The 21964-nt window shown below is 39.0% G+C and overlaps 2 protein-coding genes across 2 annotated transcripts; both read right to left on the minus strand.

Annotated features, from left to right (window-relative positions):
* Positions 1-810: 810 nt before the first annotated feature.
* elovl4a (ELOVL fatty acid elongase 4a) lies at positions 811-14279 on the minus strand. The gene is made up of 7 exons (XM_082149605.1): positions 14040-14279; positions 13331-13421; positions 12556-12743; positions 10064-10144; positions 6983-7154; positions 6566-6693; positions 811-3019 (listed from the first exon to the last, which is right to left on the minus strand). The coding sequence occupies exons 2-7, from the start codon at positions 13395-13397 to the stop codon at positions 2708-2710; spliced, it is 948 nt and encodes a 315-aa protein (XP_082005731.1). The 5' UTR covers positions 13398-13421; positions 14040-14279; the 3' UTR covers positions 811-2707.
* A 5540-nt stretch (positions 14280-19819) lies between these two features.
* Positions 19820-21134, minus strand: LOC309483174 (large ribosomal subunit protein uL30-like; the record flags this gene model as incomplete). Its single annotated transcript, XM_082148842.1, has 1 exon — positions 19820-21134. A coding segment is annotated over one exon (756 nt), but the record flags the coding sequence as incomplete, so codon positions are not given.
* Positions 21135-21964: the final 830 nt, after the last annotated feature.

A 21964-nucleotide genomic window follows, 5' to 3' on the forward strand; every position in this document is an offset into this window, starting at 1 on the left:
CCTGGTCACACTTAGGAGTGGATTTCATCACGGGCGTACCTGTCTCTGACTCTTTTACCTGTATCCTTGTGGTCATGGATAGATTCTACAAATTGTGAACCTCGGTTCATCTCCAGAGTATGGACGGCATACTTCCATGTCCTAGGTGTGTCAGTGAGTTTAACATCCGGCTACCATCCACAATCGAATGGGCAGACGGAGCGGAAGATACAGGAGGTAGGATGCTTCCTGAGATCTTATTGCCATTGCCTCCAACACAGCTGGAGCCGGTATCTTCCCTGGGCGTAGTATGCTCAAAACTCTCTGCGCCAACCTACTACTGGCTTAAGACCATTTCAGTGCGTACCCGGCTTCCAACCGCCCATGTTTCCCTGGTCAGGAGATCAATTCAGAGGTTCCAGCTGTCAACCACTGGTTCCAGGAGAGCGAGAGGGTCTGGGACTCATAAGCACATGTCCATCATTCCACCAGTGTCAAACCCTGCAACCCCACCCACTCGTTCAAACTCACCAGAGTATTGATCAGATTTCATTACAAATATTTTCATTTGTGTTCCAAAGATGAATCTATTCATCTTATTATTATAAAGTCTTATTATTACTTTTTAAAAGAACAGATATTCCATTGTCTACATAAGTAGTCATACTACAAACATTTACACAAAAATCTGAAAAATGTTAATGAACAGATGTTGCACTACAGGACGCTGCTTGAAATGTCATGCCAACCACTTATGTCCTGCTCACGAGTGAAGGCATGATGACGCCAGCAGAGTGAGAGGCTTTTGGGATAATGAAACGGCAGATAACATTGACTATGTATTGCCATTTATTTTATTATTATATACAGCAATGTATATCTGTCATTTGAAAAAAAAGAAGAAGAAAACGAGTAGATGATGATCATTGCGTTTTCAAAAGCACAATGTACAAAATTGCACAGAATATACAATATTATAAAAAATTCAAGACAAAACACATGATATATTTTAGGAATTTAGGAACTATTAAAAAAAAAACTATGACAGGGAGCTCAAGACTTTATTAACGCACAATGCAACATTGCAGCTACAAACATATTTCCCAATGTGATGTTGTAATTTCCCAATGAAAACTAAAAGCTATCTTATCCTGTGAGATGTTTGATGATAACCCTGTTATATCAAAAAGCTTAAATAAGGATGCATGATATATCTGTCTGAGCCATTATCATTTTTTTAATTTTTTTTATCAGTATTGGTCTGAATTGGCTGATAACAGAAGCCGATATTTTATCCTTTTCAGTCAGTTGATTTTTTACGCCAGGCAACAAAAGCACTGAATCTTTCCTATCATTCATGTTAGATGTTAAAATGTCTGATTTAACTTCTAGATGAGAGATTTGATTGTGAACACTGTTTTTAAGACAACAGACAACAGAATATATATAGGATACAGTAGTGGCTAAAAGTGATGTCCGGAGGGGATATTTGTTTTTAGTGATCCTACAATTTCGATTAAACCATCAAAATATGAGGGAAATATTTTATATATTTTAAATTAAATTAAATATGAAGGAAGAACAAAACACTAAACTTTGTTAAGGTATTTATCAAACAAAATTATTTGGCAAAAAACAGCTAACTACAGCTACAGTTTCTATTTTACAATAAAAAAAATAAAAAATAAATGCATAGAAAAACAAAAGGTTCACAGGAAAAATCATACATTGACTACAATATAATCAGTTATTAATATTCTGTGTGTTTTTGCATGACAGCCTGGCTGGCCAAAAATTATGTCCGCACAATTTGGCATGTTTCATTGCGTTATCACAAATAAAACAATTGACTTCGAGCACAACTACACAAAATGATTACAAAATCTTGAACAAATTTCAACAATATTTCAATAAAGGGTGAAGATGTCAATTTCCCAAGGCCGGACATCACTTTTGCCCACTACTGTATATTATCAGTCAATGGCCTTGGTAAAGTTGCATCCCTAATTTTGAAAGAAGCTGAAATATGCAGTGCCACATGATCTATGTTTTAAAGTACAGTACTGTTGGCAATATATCCTGCCAACAGCTAAACAACACGCAACTTACATGAAATACAAAAGTCTGAAATAAACAAACACAAGAATATGTTTTACAAATAAACGATATAAAGTGGGGTCCAAAAGTCTGTAAAATGAAGACAAATATGCACAATTTCTTTTTGCCTAATCAAATAAGCGACTTTTCTCGAGCGATTTTCTTGTTCCATTGAAGCTCAAGATGCTCTTTATATCATCTCAAATCATGCTGGAGAACATCGACATCAGGATCTAGATCAGGTTATCTCATGATCATTCTGATAATAGTTAGTGAAGAAACATTTTATGTTGCAAAATAGAAGAACTTTTGGACCCCACTATAACAAATGATGAAAAACCCCTCTGATATCAGAGTCTTTCATTTAATCATTGTACACTGATGAAACACGGGTCTTTTCTGGCATTAGAACAGTGATGTAAAAAAGGCAGATACATAGAATAATGTACTAAACTTAAGGAGGGCGATATGGAAAGATATCATATTGTTCAGTCTCTCTACATATAGGCTCGTATTTCTCCCCGTCTGCTGCAGAGAGTGGCCATACTGTTTGGTCGTAACAATTTGGGATTGATCTGAGCTGAACAATCTTTCAGAGCGGCCTCTCGTGTTAGCTTCCCTCTCCTCCGTTTTACTCGCGCTTTGCTCTGCCCTTCCGCTTTCTCCTCCCGCTCTCAGCCACTGCCGGCTTCTCGTCCATCTTGGCAGCGTTTCCATTACTAGACGTCAGGGCTCCATTAGAGGCTCCGTTATGAAGGGCTTTGCCGGGTTTGGACGCGGTCTCACGGCGGGGCTGTCGACGGTACGTCTGGTAATAGAAATTGCCAAAGAGGATGATGAAGGTGAGGGCGTATCCAATCAGACACCAGTGCATCCACTTCGGGAACGGGCAGTCAGAGTACAGCGACAAGGCCGTGTGGCCAATGGTGACGTGAAACTGGATCTGTGGAAGAAATTAAAAGATACATGATAACTCATAAGTTCCCAGAGCCTGATCATTGGTTTAGACATGACTGATCTTCAGTTAGGGGCAGTTTTGAAAAATGAAACATCTTCAAAGTTGTTCTACAGTTCAAAAGTTTGGGTTTGGTCTCTTATGCTCACTAAAGCTGCATTTGTTTAATATTGTGTAATTTGTAATATTGTGAAATAGTATTATCATTTAAAATAACTATATTGAATGTGAATATATTTTGGGGCCAAGCACCAAAGGTTAGTTTTCTTATTTTTCCTCCACTTTTGAGTCTATGGTAGCCCATAGAACTATTGTTAAAAATTATGAAATTTGGCACACTGATAGAGGACAGTCTCAACATTAACCACAGCAATTTTGGAGCTTTTAAAGGGATAGTTCACCCAAAAATGAAAAAAAATTCATCATTTACTCACCCTCATGTCGTACCAAATCCGTAAGACTTTCGCTCATCTTCAGAACACAAATTAAGATCTTTTTGATGAAATCTGAGAGATTTCTGTCCCTCCACTGACAGCTACACAACTACCAATTTAACGCTTCAAAAAGTTCACATGAAGCGAGTCGTTTAGTCAAAATTTTCTGAAGAGCCTCGTTCGCTTTATATGATGAACAGATTGAATTTAGGCTTTTATTAACATATTAACATTCATCAACTCACACATCAGTTGTGGGAAACGGAAGTTCAAGCATGTTCGCTTGATTGGTTTGCTTGAACCAATGAGGATCATTCTCGTGTAAGCACGTTTGAGCTTCTGTTTATGTTCGATGATCAATATGTGAATAAAAGATTAAATTAAATCTGTTCATATAAAGCGATCGAGTCTCTTCAGAAAAACTAATGAACTAAACTCCTCAGTTCATTAGGATTAGTGGATTAGTTTTATGATCTCTTATGGATATTATTTACATAAGTCCAACGGGTTTGGAATGACATGAGGATTAGTAATTAATGACAGAATTTTCATTTTTGGGAGAACTATCCAAAATCGCACTTATGTATATGCTAATAACTTTGTTTCCTCCGAATCCATGGCGTTTCCATGACGATTTGACTGCATGTTATTTTCCGGCATGAAAATCACTTATAACTTCTAAATGGTTTGTTCCAAAATCATAAAACTGGTCTCTTTTGATTCAGTGCAGCATACCGAGTCGAATGATATCCAATTTTCCCATATCGGCCATATTGGGAGTCAGCTATTTTGAATTCTGTTGTAAAAGGGTGTATTTTACGAATGCATTAGCTAATCATTGCTAAACTCGGTATGTTCTCAAACCCTGAACGTACTCAAAAAGTTTCAGAACAGCGCCACCTTCTGGTCAAAATGTATAATGAAATTTGCTATAATTAAAAATGCTAATAGCCTTTGATTATTTTTCCCTAATTTAATGAAACTGTTGATAGATTCCTTGAGACATACCAAGAACAATGATACCAACTATGTCAAACTTGTTATCCGCCATTTTGAATTTCTTTGAAAACCTACTTTTTCGAACTCCTAAAGTGTTGGTCCGATTTTCACCAAATTCGGCTTAGATCATCTTCGGACCATGCTGGCAAAAGGTTATTATAAGCTTTTGGATTGACCGAACCATTCTCGAATAAAGCATCAACAAATTTGATGACATGGAGCCAAGCTGATTCTGAGGCTGTAACTCTGCAAAGCTTCAGCATATTGACACCAAACTCTGTGGGCCCTATCTTGCACCCAGCGCAATTGACTTTGTACACCGACGCATGTATCATTCCTATTTTGCACCCGCGCAAAGCGGACTTTTCCCTCCTCAGACGCACGTCTGTAAGTTAGGAAATACACTTGCGCTCCCGGGGGGCGGTTCAGCGCAAAGAGGAGGCGTGCTCCGGCGCAAACGTTCCCTCATGCTATTTTGCAGGTTTAGAAAACAATTGCGCCACTAACCAGGAAAAAATAGTTTAAAGTCAGTGGCGCGTTGCGCATGTTATTCATATGCTATTTTAAGGCCGTATGCTTGGCCATAATCAATGTAGCGTGTGCACAACGCGCACTTTGATTCTCTCATCTACACAGAACTAGCAGTTTTCATTTTTGCAAATCATACATTATTACGATAGATAGATAGATAGATAGATAGACAGACAGACAGACAGACAGACAGACAGACAGACAGACAGACAGACAGACAGACAATTTATTATAAAAGCATACATCTAGCTTACACATTTACCCAAATTATCATACGCCTGTTTAACCGAAGTTAATTTGGGTGGGTTTCTCCATCCCCAGTGTCCCTGACGAGAACGTCGGTCTCCTCGGCTGTGAACCGCTCCTGGCAAATCCGCCGTTATAATAGGAATCCGCTTTTGAACAAGCGCGCCTGCTCTTAAAGGGAATGTGAGATGTCGCTCTGATTGGTTTATTTCACATTACGCCCAAACCACACCTATGAATAATGAAGCTACTTCAGACCAACCCCTTTTAGATTTGCGCCGGGCGCAAGAGTCATTTATCCCGCCGGGAAAATAGCAACAGCGCCCGAGACCCGCCCACAAAGTTACTTGCGCTTTGCGCTTGACACTTGCGTTTCAGATCGTTAAAATAGGGCCCAATATGTGTCATTTTATCCTCACCACACAACATCAATTATGTAACAGTGCCACCTATTGGTCAAATACCATATGCAATTAAATCACATTTGTGGTACTGAATTTTGACTAAAATCTAATAAAAATGTCTTTAATTACTCATTGTTACAATTGGTCTGATGCTCCCAGCCATGTTATATGTTAAAATGTAATTTATTCCTGTGATCAAAGCTGAATTTTCAGCATCATTACTCCAGTCTTCAGTGTCACATGATCCTTCAGAAATCATTCAGAAACAGAAATGTAACATTATAAAAAAAAATTATATTTACAACAATTTACTTCACCCTTACTGAATAAAATAATTAGTTTATTCCCCCCCCCCAAAAATTTTTTACCAAAACATTTAATCAGTAGTGTAGGTTTTATCTATATTAAAACATTTTTCACATGTCCTGGAATAAGTCATTAGTCACATGTCGTTGTCGAACATAATAAAGCTACTAAGGTGAAAATGAATGGCATTTCTGATGTTTAAACAGTTATTCAGCTTAAATGTTTTTGGGAAAACTGAATTGTATAAAATGCTTGATAGTGTGATGGTAATGACAGCGGAAGATGCATTCTATAAATATCAAATAAATGGAAATTATGTATTTTTTACTTCTTAGGGAAAAAAGTGCAAAGAAAGATTCATTTTCAGTTTAACACTTTTTAAAAAATATATTACAACGGGGAAGTTATAATAATACATAATAAATGATACTGAAGTAAAGAATCCTCAAGTAAATTCTGGAATGATGAAATGATGAAATTCTGATGATAAAAATTGTGATAAAACAGAATCATATTTTTTTTCTAAAGTTCCCCTAACTGAAGAACCAACCTTGTATTCCACATCAGTCTCAAAAGCGGCACTTGTTTTTTCACACATGCTTGTGAACACATACCATTTGGATGATTGTCAGATATTTTTTCCACCACAGATATTTCTGTATTTTTGGACCAAACGCGGCCAGCCCATAATACAAGTACATCAAGACATGGATGGCTGCGTTCATATGAGCCCCGAAGAATGCTGCAAAACAGACAGATGCACATTCAGTCCATTTCATATGAGTGGAAGATTATCAATACAATGTCAGATTTGATCTGTTATTCAGACAGATTTGTTGTAATATAGCGCATGAATCATACAGAATGAACGACTTCTATGGTGTTGTTCTTTTCTGAGCTTGACAGACACGGTCTGTGTTTCTCATTTGTGTTGTTGTCTATGTGAAATATGTTTCTGTAGCGACTTTTTTTAATTCCGAGTGAGGGATTTTTCTATTCCTGCGTGTGGTGCCTGTGTATTTAATACTTACACTGTCCACCAGCGACCCATTTGATGCCAATCCACCACAGAGTGAACATGGTGCAGTGGTGATAGACATGCAGGAAGCTGATTTGGTTGAACTTCTTACGTAAGATGAAAAACACAGTGTCGAGGTACTCCACACCTTTAGAAATAAAGTACCACCACAAGGCTGCTGCCACCTGCCATCAAAAGAAAAGATGTGTCTTTACTCAAGTATCATACCCCCCCCCCCTTCACAGACAAGGCTTCAGTCTTGTCCCAGACTAAAAAATATTTTTTTAAATACAAACCATTATTTTATTATATTTCAGCATATACATACATTGCTAAACAGGTAATGAACATTATGTAGCTAACATTTATCATTTATTTGGGGCTGAAATGTTATGTTACGTATATATGAAACAAGCAAAGTATTTATCATAATGTACTTTAAATGACATTACAAATAATGTCAGAAAGATATCAGTTCTGCTGTTGTTCATAAATACCAGTAGTGATGTTGTACAATGAGGACGTTGTCACGGAAATAGAGTCATCAGTGTCCCAATGTGTAGTGAGCCAGCATCCTTTACCGTCCAGTGCCCGAATTCATGAACACGATATACTGATTCACGAGCTCGGGAGCTCAGGTGACGCCTCAGGGTTTCTAACTATGTTCTCATTTGTTCCCATGGTTACTGATTATGTTCTTCACCTGTTTCTTGTTCAGTTCTCATTATCCCATGTATTCAAACCCTCAGTTTGGTTCTCTCTTTGTTTAGTGTTGTCTTTGTGTTACAAAGCAGTAATTACATTAACAAATTACATTAATTGAACTAACTTTTTTTGAACTAGCCAAGACGGTTCGTCTGATTTTCACCATATTACCTTCAGGCCATGCTGACCAAAAGCTTTTTGAAAAACCCAACTGTTCTCAAATAACATGCGAACGAATTTGATAAAGAGCCTGTTTAAATGGATTTGAGGCTATATCTTCGCAACACTTTAGCGTATTGAAACGAATCTTGGTACATGTCATCATGAACTGAGGCTACATGTAGCATTTCAGCACAGTGCCACCTACTGGTCAGGAGTTATGAAAATGGCTGTGTTTGGCTATAACTTCTGAACGGTTTGCTCCAAAATCATAAAACTGGTCTCTTTTGATTCAGTGCAGCATTCAAAATGTATAATACAATTTTAAAAATGCTAATACCTTTTGATTCATTTTGCCTAAATTAATTAAGCTTGAGCCATACCGAGAGCAATGATATCAATTCTGTCATATTTGGTCGAACTTGCATAATTAGAAACAGTAACGGGTCCTGCTCTATGGATTTTCGTCTTTGTTTTTGTTATGATTAAAGTTTTATGGCTGCTAATAGATATCTTGCTCTTCTTCTTGTTTTACCAGTTGTGACAAGCAGATTGCACATTTTAGAGAATTACATTAATTGAAAGCAAAGAAATCAAGTTTAGAAGAGAAACACAGCCATCAATCATTCATTGTGCAATACAGCTTAAAGGTCCCATGACATGCTACTTTTTGTAGGCTTTAATATAGGCCTTAGTGGTCCCTAGTACTGTATCTGAAATCTCTTTCCAAAAATTCAGCCTCGGTGCAGAATTATAGCCACTACAAGCCAGTCCCAGAATGAGCTTCCTTCAGACAGGCCGTTTCGGTGTCTGTAGCTTTAAATACTAATGAGGAGGAGAAAGGCGGCGCGAGGTGGAGGGTGGGTGTGGCCTTGACCATCTTGCGCAACGGGAACGTGGCGTGCATGTTTACGTTGGATATAGCAATGGCAAGAAGACACGCAGTCTTTCAAGCATTTCAGTTTGACCCAGAATCTGATCCAGATGGAGAAGCAACGGATGAAGAAGTTGCAACTCAGCGGCTCCAGCAGGACGTTTCCGAATGGTCAGTTTAAAATATTATGTCTGGATACGGTACTTTATTCGGATGGTTTAGTTATTATCATGTAGCTAACGCGAACCTACTGTTGCCTTTTCATGAGAGATCTGTAACGTCTGTATTTATCTTATTACAATATCATCAAGCTCTGCGATCTTGAAATGCGGATATCGCGCGCGCCATATAACCAACAGGAAAACGGTTATCCAAATAACAAAGACGTGTACAACACTCACGTTACAGTGTGTGTATTCACACACATAAACTGCATAGCTGCATAGCTAATGTTACAGCCACATTCTACGTGTAAAATCTAGGTAACGTTAACCATAAACAGTAAAGCAACACACTTATATATCATTAGTTGACTTACTTGTCCGAGGTGTGTAGCTGAGCCAAAGAGAGTGATCCAGACTTTAGTTTCAGACGTTCAGCAAGCCCAGCTCTGTATTGACCCTTCGGTGTTCATTTGTACATCCAATTATTGAGCAATTGTTATGCTTCGCTCGCTCAAAAGCCATGATATCTCTCGTCTCGTGGACAAACTAAAATCGCGCGCGCGCGTTCCTACTTCCTAGCGCATTTTCTCATGGGCGGAAAATCTCTGGGCGGGCAAAGCAGAGACAGGGGAGGTAACATTTCCTCCTTATGACGTCATAAGGAGGAGATTCAAGATCAGCGCGTATGAACCTCCATTTTCTCAAAGGCAGAGAAAGATAGCAAAAGCTCGATTTACACCGATTGAAATTTTTAGAAACTTGGGGACCATATACAGGCTAGGGGAACTCATATTAATGTTAAAAAACCTCAGAAAGTGAAAATTTCATGTCATGGGACCTTTAACAAATGTATTAATATTATTTAATCTTTCTGGAAACACTCAAAATGTTTAGTTCATGATAACATCACGATGGTTCATTTATACTGAAAAATAAGATTATTAAAAACTTAATTTGCATTTAAATGGTGCATGGTCTAGCTAAAAAAGAAATACACTAGTATCTGAAAATGAAAGTAAGATGGTGTTTGTGAAAGTAATAATGTGAAGTCTCAGAGTGAAACCGAACTCCCCGGTTATCCCACTCCGAGAACACTCTTTAGTGTATCGAGTAACTGGAGAGCAGAATTACGTGTCCAGTTTCAGTGCCGAGTCCGGGTAACATTGTGATCCTATGTGGGAAGCACACTCACCCTCACTTCATTGGGATCATCTGAGTAGTCGACGGCCTGGCAGATGTAGCTGTAGTTAGCCGCCCGTGCTGCAAGGAAGAGCTGGAATAGAACAGGTAATAATTGACATCTGGACTATTTCATTGAGGGAATGGCACTGAATGTGATGTAAAAATAGTTTGATCTGAGCTGCGATTGGTATAAAGGATAATTCCTATTCATTCGTTTCTTCACCTCATGCATAAGAGAGAGCGAATTTGGATCTAGGACTAGCAAAGTTACTAGATCTAGTATGAAAAACTAACGCTGCATCCCAAATCGCATACCATCCATCCTAAATAGTATTTGACATTAGAACTGGTGTGTCCCAAAATGTAGTATGTTTATATGAGTATTCCAAAGATATCTGGATGGTCTACTATTTACAGTCAAGCCTCGTTCAGACTGTCAGTGCAAATCCGATCAGATTTAGCAAGTGTGAACGGCAAAAGGTCACATGATATTAGATTTTTACAAAGAGCTGCATTGATATGTGGTTTGAAATCCTATTCAAATCGAATTTCTGGAAATCCATTCCAGTCTGACTGATCTGATTTCGCATAATTTATGTGAATTTCTTACGCCACGTAAAACGTAAACGTCAGACGTTGTCATAGGACACATGCTGAAAGTCGAATGAAATATATATAGGAATAAAGCGGCTCTAAATAAGACAACATCTGATTCTGTATTGCAAAACCCTCCATGTTGCAGTTGATGTTGTTTTTGACATATAAGTATCAACTAGGGGTGTAACGGTGCACAGAAGTCATGGTTCGGTACATTCCTCGGTTTTGGGGTCACGGTTCGATACGAGTTGGGTACATTTACATGTCCACCCCTCTCCCCTCTCCCACATTTCTGATTGCTTAAGAGAAGGAGATAAAGAGCCTACTTCACCTTTCCATGAGGAGACAGTGAGTAAAGCGGCACCTGAGGTTTCCCATTTCCAGAACACACATATTTTATCACTGGACTGTACTGGTGAGACTTATACGAGTCACGACACAAATCGGCACAATGCCAAATGATTCTGTCTAATTATAATAGCGGAAACAACTTAAAATATTCCATCATTTAGTGTCATACAGATAAGAGCAAGACATCATTCAAAATCATTGTTCACACAATAAAAACAAATCATTGTGCTTTTGTAACATAAAGAAAACAATCAGGATGCCGCTTTCTGCCGTCTCGGTTCCCTTTCTGTGAAGTTTGTGGACACAAACATAAATCGGATCTGAACAGTTGCGATACACAATGTGGACAGTCAATAATTTCAGATCAGATTCCAGTCACACAAATAATCGGATTTGGACTTACGTGTGAACGTAGCCTTAGAATCGTCGGATCCGTGTATACACTCTAACGGCTAACATTGCCCACAACCCACTGCGCGCAGGACAAGGATTCGATTAGAACTACAAACACGAATGAATAAAAAGTGTTTAAAAAACTACAAACATGGCGGATATGCGAGTCCAACGGTTAAGTAGAGAGGTTTAGATAAAGGGTTTGAGTGATTTAATAATCTGTTTATATCCTGACGAAAAGATATTTATTCAATGATATCAACATTATATTTCATCTGCAACAGCATTGTGAACTTTTATAAAAGTTCATTAGCTTTTAAATGCATCATAATGCAAAAACATGAGGAGAGTCTCCGCATGAAAGACCCATGACTGGCAGATCAACATGCTAATACATTTCTCTCTATTACATTGTAAATTAAATTCAATGTGTACGATTTTAAAGATGATTGACGTCAGTTTAAGCGGTGACAGGATGCATGTAACAAAGCAACAGAGCTGTCCGTTAAAGACTCAATTATGACGAAGTAGTTTATCCTAAAGCTTGCCTACTCTTCTGCTACACAGTTAAAAGTATGTACTTTTTCTTCACAAAAACAGTGCGTACTTTTAGTGCATAGTAGAAGTAGGCGAAAAAGGATGCAGCAGACATTATGATCTATGTTAATAAACTTATGGTGTATGGTAATAAAAATGGGAGTTTGCAAAAAATAATGAGCAAATGAGCAATAAACCAAAACAATATAAAGTAAGATTAAATAGAATCTCATCAGCAAATGACAATTTTCACAAATTCAATCAATGTTGGCTGATTTAATTAATTTCTCAAACCTGACTTCTGACCATCATGTATTCTGTCCAAATGAAGTTGATGTTGCTGAATCATAAACACCCAGAGAGATGGTAGTTACAATTCACTGCTAAATATAGCAGTAATGGTACATGTATAGCACATTAACAGCTAGCACAAGCACCACTGTACTGCAGTTATTTGCCGCTGATGAATATGCAGTTTCTAATAAACGAGGTGTGTTTTCACCATAGGCAGATTTAAACTGAAACTAAATAAAAACACTAAATAATCATTCTCAAAAAGGATAAACGCAATAAATATGTATGCATGAAGCATAAAAACCCTGCTGAGAGTTTGGGTGAACTCACCTCTTTGAAAATGAAGAAGTTAAGGATGACCATGCTGAAGTTGTAGATGATGAGGGTCTTCCTCAGCTGGAAGGCTTCTCTGCCCTGCATGTACTTCGGTCCCAGCCAGAGGAAGAGCAGGTACGAGGAGCTGATGGCCAGCGTGGGCAGCGGAGAGTCCATCAAAGGCCATTTCTGCACACGCTTGTCTACAAACAGACATGAGATCCCTTTATTGCGGTTTTATCTGGTATCTACAAATGTCTATAAAATGCACTTGCATCAGTTTTTCCTGTTTCCTGGCAAATCAGCATATTAGAAAGATTTCTGAAGGATCATGTGACACTGAAGACTGGAGTAATGATGCTGAAAATTCAGCTTTGATCACAGGAATAAATTACATTTTAAAATGTATTCAAATAGAAAACAGTTATTTTTAAATTGTAATAATATTTTACAGTATTCCTGTTTTAACTGTATTTTTTATTAAATAAATGCAGCCTAGAGCAGAAGAGACTTTTAAAAAAATGTAAAAAAATTATTGGGATGTTTCCAAACTTTTGACAGGTATATTGTATCTATTCTACTTCTTGTCCGATCAATAATTGCCAGCATTGTAGCCTATAATTTCTAACATTTACATTCGTTAAAGTCTGTTCTTGTTCACTAAAAGTGAAACCTGCAGTTGCTGTTTTATGGTCAAAATCTAATAACAGGCCTTTCCTGCTCCCGGCTTTATTAATTCGCATGGATATCATGCATCACATTCAGATCACTGAAGTCAAGACCAGTTTACCTGCAATAGTGAGACTCCATTTGTAGAATTCCACAGTGTCGTTGATTATATGCTTTAAAATATCCATCGCTGAGACTCAAATCTGAATGGTCTGAGAACACATAAGAAAGATACGTTGGTGCAATGGTAAAATAAAACACACAATGGAATTGGAAAGCCATGTGCCCATGCTTTAATACATTGGTGTGTAGTTTGGGAAAGGTTTTATTACAGTGATGGTGGGGATGGGAAAAGGCTTTATTATGATGGGGAGGAGGTGGGGTGTAATTCAGCATCAGCACAAAGACTAGAACAGCACGTGTCAGCAGCACAGATCTGCTCAACACGATCTGAATTACAATGGTAATAAATGACACATTATTCATGAAGAGACACACTTGCATCCGGTTGAACACACTGTATAGGCCAATCGGTCGAATATGTCGTTACATATCAAACGCCATCACAGCCTCTCCCAAATCACCATTAGAAGAACCAAGAAGGCTTTTATTATTAGTTCCTCTAAATGACGACAGGTTAACGAAAGATGCAAGGCAAACATTCAGGGATCAATCGCGCAAACGTTTCGATGCGGCAAACGCGCAATATTGCTGCGTTTACAGTCTATTCTCTCTCATACCCCTAAAATACTTAACAACATCACAGACTTCACATTAAACTGCCATTTAGCGTCGTTCCCGAATGCGGTAATGATGATTTCCGTTCTTACCGTAGCGAGATTAAAATCTCTTTCTAATGACATTCAGCGCAAGGTCGCGCGATCCCGTTATTCCGTGCTGTGAGGAACACCTTCTTCCCGGATTTATCCGGATCTGCTCAAAGGCCTGTGGCTGAAACAGACGGCAATAAAAGCATCGGTGTGTAGAGCATCCTAGAGGGTTACTGGCATCACTGCGGCTCTCGGGTCGCTCCCCTAGACTCTCACAGCAATGAGTGAGCGCTGCTCAACTGCGCATGCGCGGAAACAGGTGCAATCCTCTTGATTTTAAAACCTTCAATCTATACTCCGCCCTCAGTATTTGATGATGTGAGGTTTGATAAAACACTAGTGACTAGACAATCATTGATGATACTTTTATGTGAAGTGAGATATCTGATCCATATTAATATATGTATCCAATATAAGTATTGGATTGGCCTGCTGTTTAATTTGGGCACATGATTAACATCTTTTAAAGAGGCTAGCTGATAAAAACTTGTGTTCTCATGCTTGCCCAAATTCATTAAGCACTACATATCCACCCTCACATAAAACAAGCAGAAAAAAAACCCTGTGGTTATAGTTCATTCTTAAATGCTAATAACAGTGATAACAGGGAGAGCTAGCAGAAGCCATTTTGTCTGAAATGTTCCCAGCATACTAATTTTATTCATTTAGCTCATTAATTTGGTACAATTTACATTTCCAAAATGTAATGCACCCTACATAAAATAACGTTTAATTTGTTTCATTCATTAATTTGCTGCTTTAGCAATCAATTTCCTATTAAAGATGAAAATTAGTTGGTAGCAAGGCTGTAGCCCCTGGAGACTTGGCCCCTATATAGAATGGGAGAAATTGGGCCACCGGGAGCATAATAAAATCTCAACTCCTAGAATAAAACTAAGAAGGGCAACACATTTTTTTCTGCCAGGCTTTAAGGCCCTGTTTACCGCTGCTATTTAGATGCGTTTTGGTCGATCGGATCACAAGTAGACGAGGGAGACACACTCCCGTTTACACCTCGTGTTTTAATCCGTCTCTTTTGTCCACTTTTAAACACTTCTGTTGTGATTTCTTCAAAGGGGAGGGTCTATGGGCGGATACATGTATGGGCTTTCAATCTATAATGGACAAAATAAGCATGCGCAATTTACATTTGATCGCGACTAAAGACAATGGAAAAACATACGGAGAGCAGCAGCTTTTATTTCTGCTCTGACAGCCACAAGACCAGCCGAACGCTGTGAGTCTGTGTTAGAAATCAGGAATGGTGAAAGAACATTGTGCTTGGTTCATTTTTCCATCTTCAAATGAAACTTTGGTCTTCAGTCGACAAAGTTTAAAATCCGTCTGGCTAGAGCTCTTCCCATAATGTTTATGCATCAGGTCAGTAGACGGAGAGTAGACGGTCTTTTGTGGCTGTTTTAACACATTCGACCACATGAGCGTTTACACTACGAGAGCAATCCGGTCTAATGCGTTTTCGACTGCCACTTTCGAGTGGTTGAAAGTGGACAAGCTCAAAACATTTTAGACCCCGTTTACACCTGTATTTAGTGTCGTCCACTTGTGATGCTTATATAGTGAGTTCCTGATGTTCACAAGAGAGCCCTAATTAGAGTGGGTAAAAACCGTCTCTACCTCATTAGCCCCACAGGGGAGAGCCACAGAAGTAAAAAGAGACCACCAGAAAGGGAAAGAGAGATGGGGCTGGGAGGTCAATTTTAACCAGCTCAATCTCCCGATTTTTCCTTCTTCCTAGCCGAAATCACGGCCCTGAGGTCCAATTCCAGCTACTCGGAGGAGGAGGGGCTCGGGCCGCCACACTCGTCTTCTGTAGGAAGGAACTTCTGTCTCAGGAACTCGTTCCCAGAGAAGGACGAGAAAGAACCAAAGTCTTCGAAGAAGCCTGACCTGGCGAGGGATAAACTTCTTAAAGGCAGTGGACTGTGCTCTCGCCTCCCTAAGCTTCTCCACAACCATCTCAACGGCAGTGCCGGAAAGTCTGGAAGACGAGACTGGGGAATCGAGGAGGACGGTCTTATTACTTTCCCCGATGCATGACAGATTAAGCCTCAGATGCTTCTCCACTGCCACCATAGCTGCCATGGAACGGCCAATTGAACAGGCCGCCTGTTAGCGACTGCCAGGAGATAGACCCTAGCCTTGGTCCAGGTCTTTAAGAAGGTCGACCTGATATGCCTGCAGGATTGGATGGTGTTCAGGGCCTGACCTGCCTGCCTGCCTGACCTGACCTGTAACCGCATATGATTTGCCAACCAGCCTCGATGTTGTCTGGCACGGCTTAGATGGGAGAACGGGAGCCTTCAAAGATGAGGATGTTCCTGGGTAGAGATAGCTAGCCAAATTCTCTTAAACCAGAGGCATTTGTGCATAGCCCTGTTTCCTCGATATTTGCGTAACTCGAATTCAAAGGGACTATGCGAGCAGAGTACTACCGCTGTAGGTCCGGGAGAAATGGAAGGCTCACCGAAGCTGGAGACTTACAATGAGGCAGATATTTCTCATCTAATCAACCAAGTGAGAATTTGCACTTTGGGCTGGACCATTCTAGACTGAGTCAGGCCTTGGATCGAGTCATAAGCTCCAAAAGTTTTATGAGGTTTTAGACATGTCTTTGTTTTTTTTGCTGAAACTGACTAGTTTCTCTAAAGCAGAAGCGAGCAAACTGCTCCCATCCCATCCAAATTGAAATTGCGAATTGAAAATATGCCTAAAGCAAAACTGCAATGGAAAAATTGCAGTTTTTTACAGGTCACCTGACGTAGATGATGCCGTATGTTTGGACAGAATATGAGACAGAGTTCTTTATTAAATTTATAAAAGACAAAAGAATAACAGGAATACTGGATTCTAAACCTCAAAGAAATGCCACAATCAAGACCTCGAGGCAGATATGAGGGAGAAACACCCAGAAACACCTCATATGTGCCGCTCTCAAGTATAAGGGTCTTTCCTTGCCATTAATGATTGAATAACACACATACGTCTCCTTGGATTAATAAAAATGGCCAGTGCGGTGGCTGGGATATACATAAACCTACCAACGTCCGTTGCCATGATTTTTGGAATGACTTATCGTGAGAGGAAACTTTTTTTTAGTCGCATAACATCGGTTAATGGAAACGGCATCATTTCGCATTTAGAAAAAAAAAAAGAAAAAGAAGAAAAAAAACGCGAAAGTAATTTCAAATCTGTAATGGAGACGCACCTGCTTTGTTACACAGCACCTAAACAAGCGGCTTCCTGAAGACAAAGAAGCTGATGACATGTTAGCAGGCACTTCATTTATCCGCTCAGCCGCACTGTGAAGTATTGGCGTTAAGTTACATGTACCTCAGACACTGGGTTCTGCATCAGCAACTGAAAGGGAACTATTAGATTAGATATAGGCTGTAAATGCTTATGTTTTTTAACTATTTTCCCCTGTTGGAAATGGATTTGGGACTATATAAGGTGTGGTACCCAGCAACCAAAATGTTTTTACAACTTTTTACAATGTTGTATTTTGACCAGTAAAATGACAAAATAATGTAACCAAAATAAAACATGTATTTTATTGTAAAAAATACCAACCTGAAATGTTTTATAGTAAAGTAAATATCATATGTATTTACTATGAAAACAAAACCAGAGCAGCCTGCAACTTATGTGAATCATTTTATTTTGTGTGTCAAAATAATGTAATCTGCACTTTGGAATCATTTAAAAACAATGACAATACCAAAATACAACTAAGTTAAACCTTCTATGGCATAACATCAGCACAAACATCAGATTTTAGTGGTATTAAAGTTGGCATGAAACAGAAGTTGCCATATTCTTTTCTTCCCTATATAGTGACATACTGTTTATCCGAAACAGCTTCTGGAACAAGAAAACACGAGGGCGGGACTTGAGGAATTGATGGTTGGATGGTTGTGGTTTGCTAATGGTTGATCTCATGTGAGCATCCCTCGGGAGTACCGGTGTTGTGCCAAATTTTGACCCCCGCCAAATTATTACCCCCCTAGCATTGGTAGGTTTAGGATTAGTTGTGGGGGAGGGATTAGGATTAGGGGTGGTGTTAGGATTAGGCAATCAGGTACTGACTTCAACGAGGGGGGAAATAATTTTTCGAGCTTCGAGCACTGACTACAAATTACCTCAACTAGAGCATTATTATGGAGTAGCACAAAATACACAAAAATTTAAATATGCTTTGAGATTCCTCGAACAATTAACAATTAACATGGCTATCTTATACTCAATGCTACTGGTAATATTAAATAGTCATTATAATACAATAAAGTACAGAATGTGCTCTCTCAATTGAAAATCTGAAATAACACAGAGCAATAAAGCCAGAGATGAACAGTTTTTTCACGCCTCCTCCTGTCCATACGGTAATCTCTCTACTGTGCGACAGAGAGTCGCGTGGTTATAACGCAATCGTTAGCCTATTTTTACAAAAATTGCTTCTACGGGGCCATAACGTAAGATACAAGGTAATGGAGCCTTTTATACATTTCCGTGTTTCTTTAGAAATAAATAATGGACAAATGGAGTCTTTAAACGCCTCAGATGTAAAGTTATTCGCTGTCAAAGTGACGCCACAATGAATGGGAGTCAATGGCATGCTAACAGCAGGTGATGGTCCGCTAATCAATGGGGGAAGCTTCAATATTTTATGAAACCCTGCCCCCCTGATTGTTCACAATCACCACACCGGATTGTTCACCACACCGGATCTACCATACGGGCAATCTGGGCAATGTGCTTCATTAGTGAAATGCAAAATTTATAGCCAAGACACTGTCATTAAAACGTTAAAATGTATCATGTCATGGGAACCAACAACAGCACATACATTTAGGCTATACCCATATTTCTATTTATAACGCAGCCACTTTAAATTCACATAATGTTTCACTTCTGAGTAAAATAAATAAATAAATAAATAAATATATATATGAAAATTAATTGCCAAATGAGACAAGTTGAGGAAAAATACCAAGTAAAACACAAATTTGTAAATATTTGTTTGAATGTTTCTGTAATGAGCAGTTTTTAGAAAACCAGAATGCCTGTAAATAAACAATATATTAATGACTGGCATTTCACCATAGACTGTAAAAAAATTGCATTTCACACAATCAATGAAAATACAGTTCCAAACAGCACCACAGCAGAACAACTGCAATTGTCTAAATGGAGTAGTTGTGTGGGTGTTAAATATATATTTGTGTTTTTGAAAGAATAGGTTGAACATCAACCAGTAATCTCAATAGAACAGGGCCTTGGCGCCATCTACTGGCAATATTATATTGATATTTAGTAGGACTTCCATTGGAAAAAATATGGAAGTCAATGGGACCCAGAAACTGTCTGGTTACTGACATTCTTCTAAATATCTTCCTTTCTGTTCAGCAGAAGAAAGAAATTCATACAGGTTTGAAACAACATGAGGGTGAGTATATGATGACAGAATTGTCATTTTAAAGTGGAGTATTCCTTTAAGCTGTTATGCATAAGAATGGGCCAGATATTCACCTTTGCATTAGTGTCATTACACTTGTTAATGAAAGAAAAGATGGACAGTATAGACTGTCATTCACACAAAATGGGTAATGCTGCAAAAGAACCACATTAGTTAACTAGCAATTTGGGCCAAAAACAAAAAACAAAAAAAAACCCACAGCATTCCCTTAAAAGTGATTATTTGTTAGCTTGATAAGGAAAGAGTGTCTGGTGAGTGGTTCACAATTGTCTCGCCTTATTGTCCAAGTGTGTGTTTTTTCATATTCATGGGTTTCATCAGGTCCCTTTCCACAGGTGTATAAAATCAAGCACCATTATGAATGCAGACTGCATTGTGCATACTGGGATAGTAACCCAAGTTAGGTTATTTTTGACCCAACTTCTGGGTTAAAAAAGGATCAACACATTTTTGGGTTATTTCTACCCAGATGTTGGGTTTTTTAAACCCAATATTTGGGTCAGGTATTTATCTCAGAATTTGGGTCAAAAGAATAACCCAATTTTCTGGGTTGAAATAACCCAGAAATTAGTTGGTCCCTTTTTGACCCAGGAGTTTTTAGTGTGTTAGCTTCAGTGCCCAGGGGCCCCTGGGGGTACTAATCCAGCCTTGGTAGTACAAACGTCTTCTATAATAAAGTGATTTTGTATGATTTGTAACCAGGCACTAAAGTGATTACCCATAAAACGTGCTTTGAACCAATCGGAGCGAAGGGGCGTGGTCCTTCTTTTTTAGGGCTCCATATTAGTTATTGAAATGGGCCCCCAGATGCTTAAGGCCGCCGCTGTCCATGAGAGTCCATTAGCTCAGTTGAGTTTCCTGATGACTTTATTTATATCCTCAGCTCTGGGTCCAGGGTCTCCAACATCTTTCAGAAGTCCAACTTTGTCTCTAGCAGCATGTCTTGGTACTGACAAATGGAATGGCAGCAGGAAGTTGTTTGCCACCCTGAAGTTCTTTCCAGCAGAATAGATCTCATGTATAAGGTCCTCCAAACAGATGATCCCATATTGTCCGAGATGCTTCTCTATAAGTGCATTGTCGGTCAGAGGAATCTTTCTCTTAGCAATCTTTGTCTGACCTCTTTTTAATATGAGCTCACGGACTGATTTCAAGTTGGGATACCCCCAAGCAACATACGGTTCCACAGTCTTAAGCATTTTTATGGAAGTCTTGTTGACCTTCACAAAGGTGCCACTGAATATCTTTCTCAGCCTCAGCATCTGAACGACCTTCATGACTTCGGGGCTCACACTTTTGATCTCTCTGATGCGAGCAGCGAACACCAGACCGTTCTTTGCTGGCGGTATGGCCGGCGGAGGTCTTTGTTTGAGTCTGGCGAGTCGTGAGTCATCTCGATGCTTCCTCTTGCTGTTTATCAAAAACTCCTCTAATCGCTTAAACTTCAAGGGAATTCCTTTTTTGTCTTTTCTCTTCTGCTGTAACTCAAGTTTGGCTTGAGTGGCTTTGATAGCCTGGTACGTCTTGCGTTTCCTGAGAAGATTCTCAGGAACAAGCTTGATTACTTTCTCAGTTCCTGGTTCTGATGTGGTCAGAGCCCGTCTACGGGAGTAAGGGGAGGCTGCAGACCTGGAGCCGGTAGATCTACGCCCCTAGCAGTTTTACGCCCCTGGCAGTTTTACGCCCCTGCTGTTCCTGATGCGTCCAGTAGGGGGAGGCTGTACATTGACACGAATTGATTGAGGTATAATAAATAATCCGCTAAAGTTATTGTTGTTTAGCAATGATGCAACATTTATTATTTATAAACGAATAGCTTGATAGAGCTAGGTAGTTATCAATTCATTTCTTTATATCAATGGATAGGTCTATCATTTATTTCGAGAGACAAAAAGTTCTGGACGGTCAGGTTGATGTTCTGTCTGGCTTAAATTTATAAGTTATAGCTTACCACGTGTAAGTTTAGCTGCCCCTAGTCTTCTCTACTCACTTTCAAAATTAATTTTCTTTTGTTGCCCGTCTTTATCTTGCCTCTTCTGGTAAGACTCCTTTACTTTCTGGTTTGAGTTGTTTCTTATAAAATGAGATGATCTAACTATCTCATTTATATCTAAATATAAATTTTTCTAAAAATAGCGTACTGATCTGGATTAAAATGTAGGCTGTGTGCACTTAAAGTGGGATTTATCACACTCTGTCTTTGCCAAGTAACTTGCATGATGCATCCCATAAAGGTGTGTGTTTGCTTTAGCTATGGAAATCTCTCTCTCTCTCTCTCTCTCTCTCTCTCTCTCTCTCTCTCTCTCTCTCTCTCTCTCTCTCTCTCTCTCTCTCTCTCTCGAAACTTTTATAAACCAATAGCTTCTCTAGTAAATAAATGACTTACAGAGACATACAAGGACATGTTTTTAATGTCATTTTTTACATTTTC

Source organism: Leuciscus leuciscus (assembly GCF_965113295.1).
Source record: "Leuciscus leuciscus genome assembly, chromosome: 20".
NCBI classification, from domain to species: domain Eukaryota; kingdom Metazoa; phylum Chordata; class Actinopteri; order Cypriniformes; family Leuciscidae; genus Leuciscus; species Leuciscus leuciscus.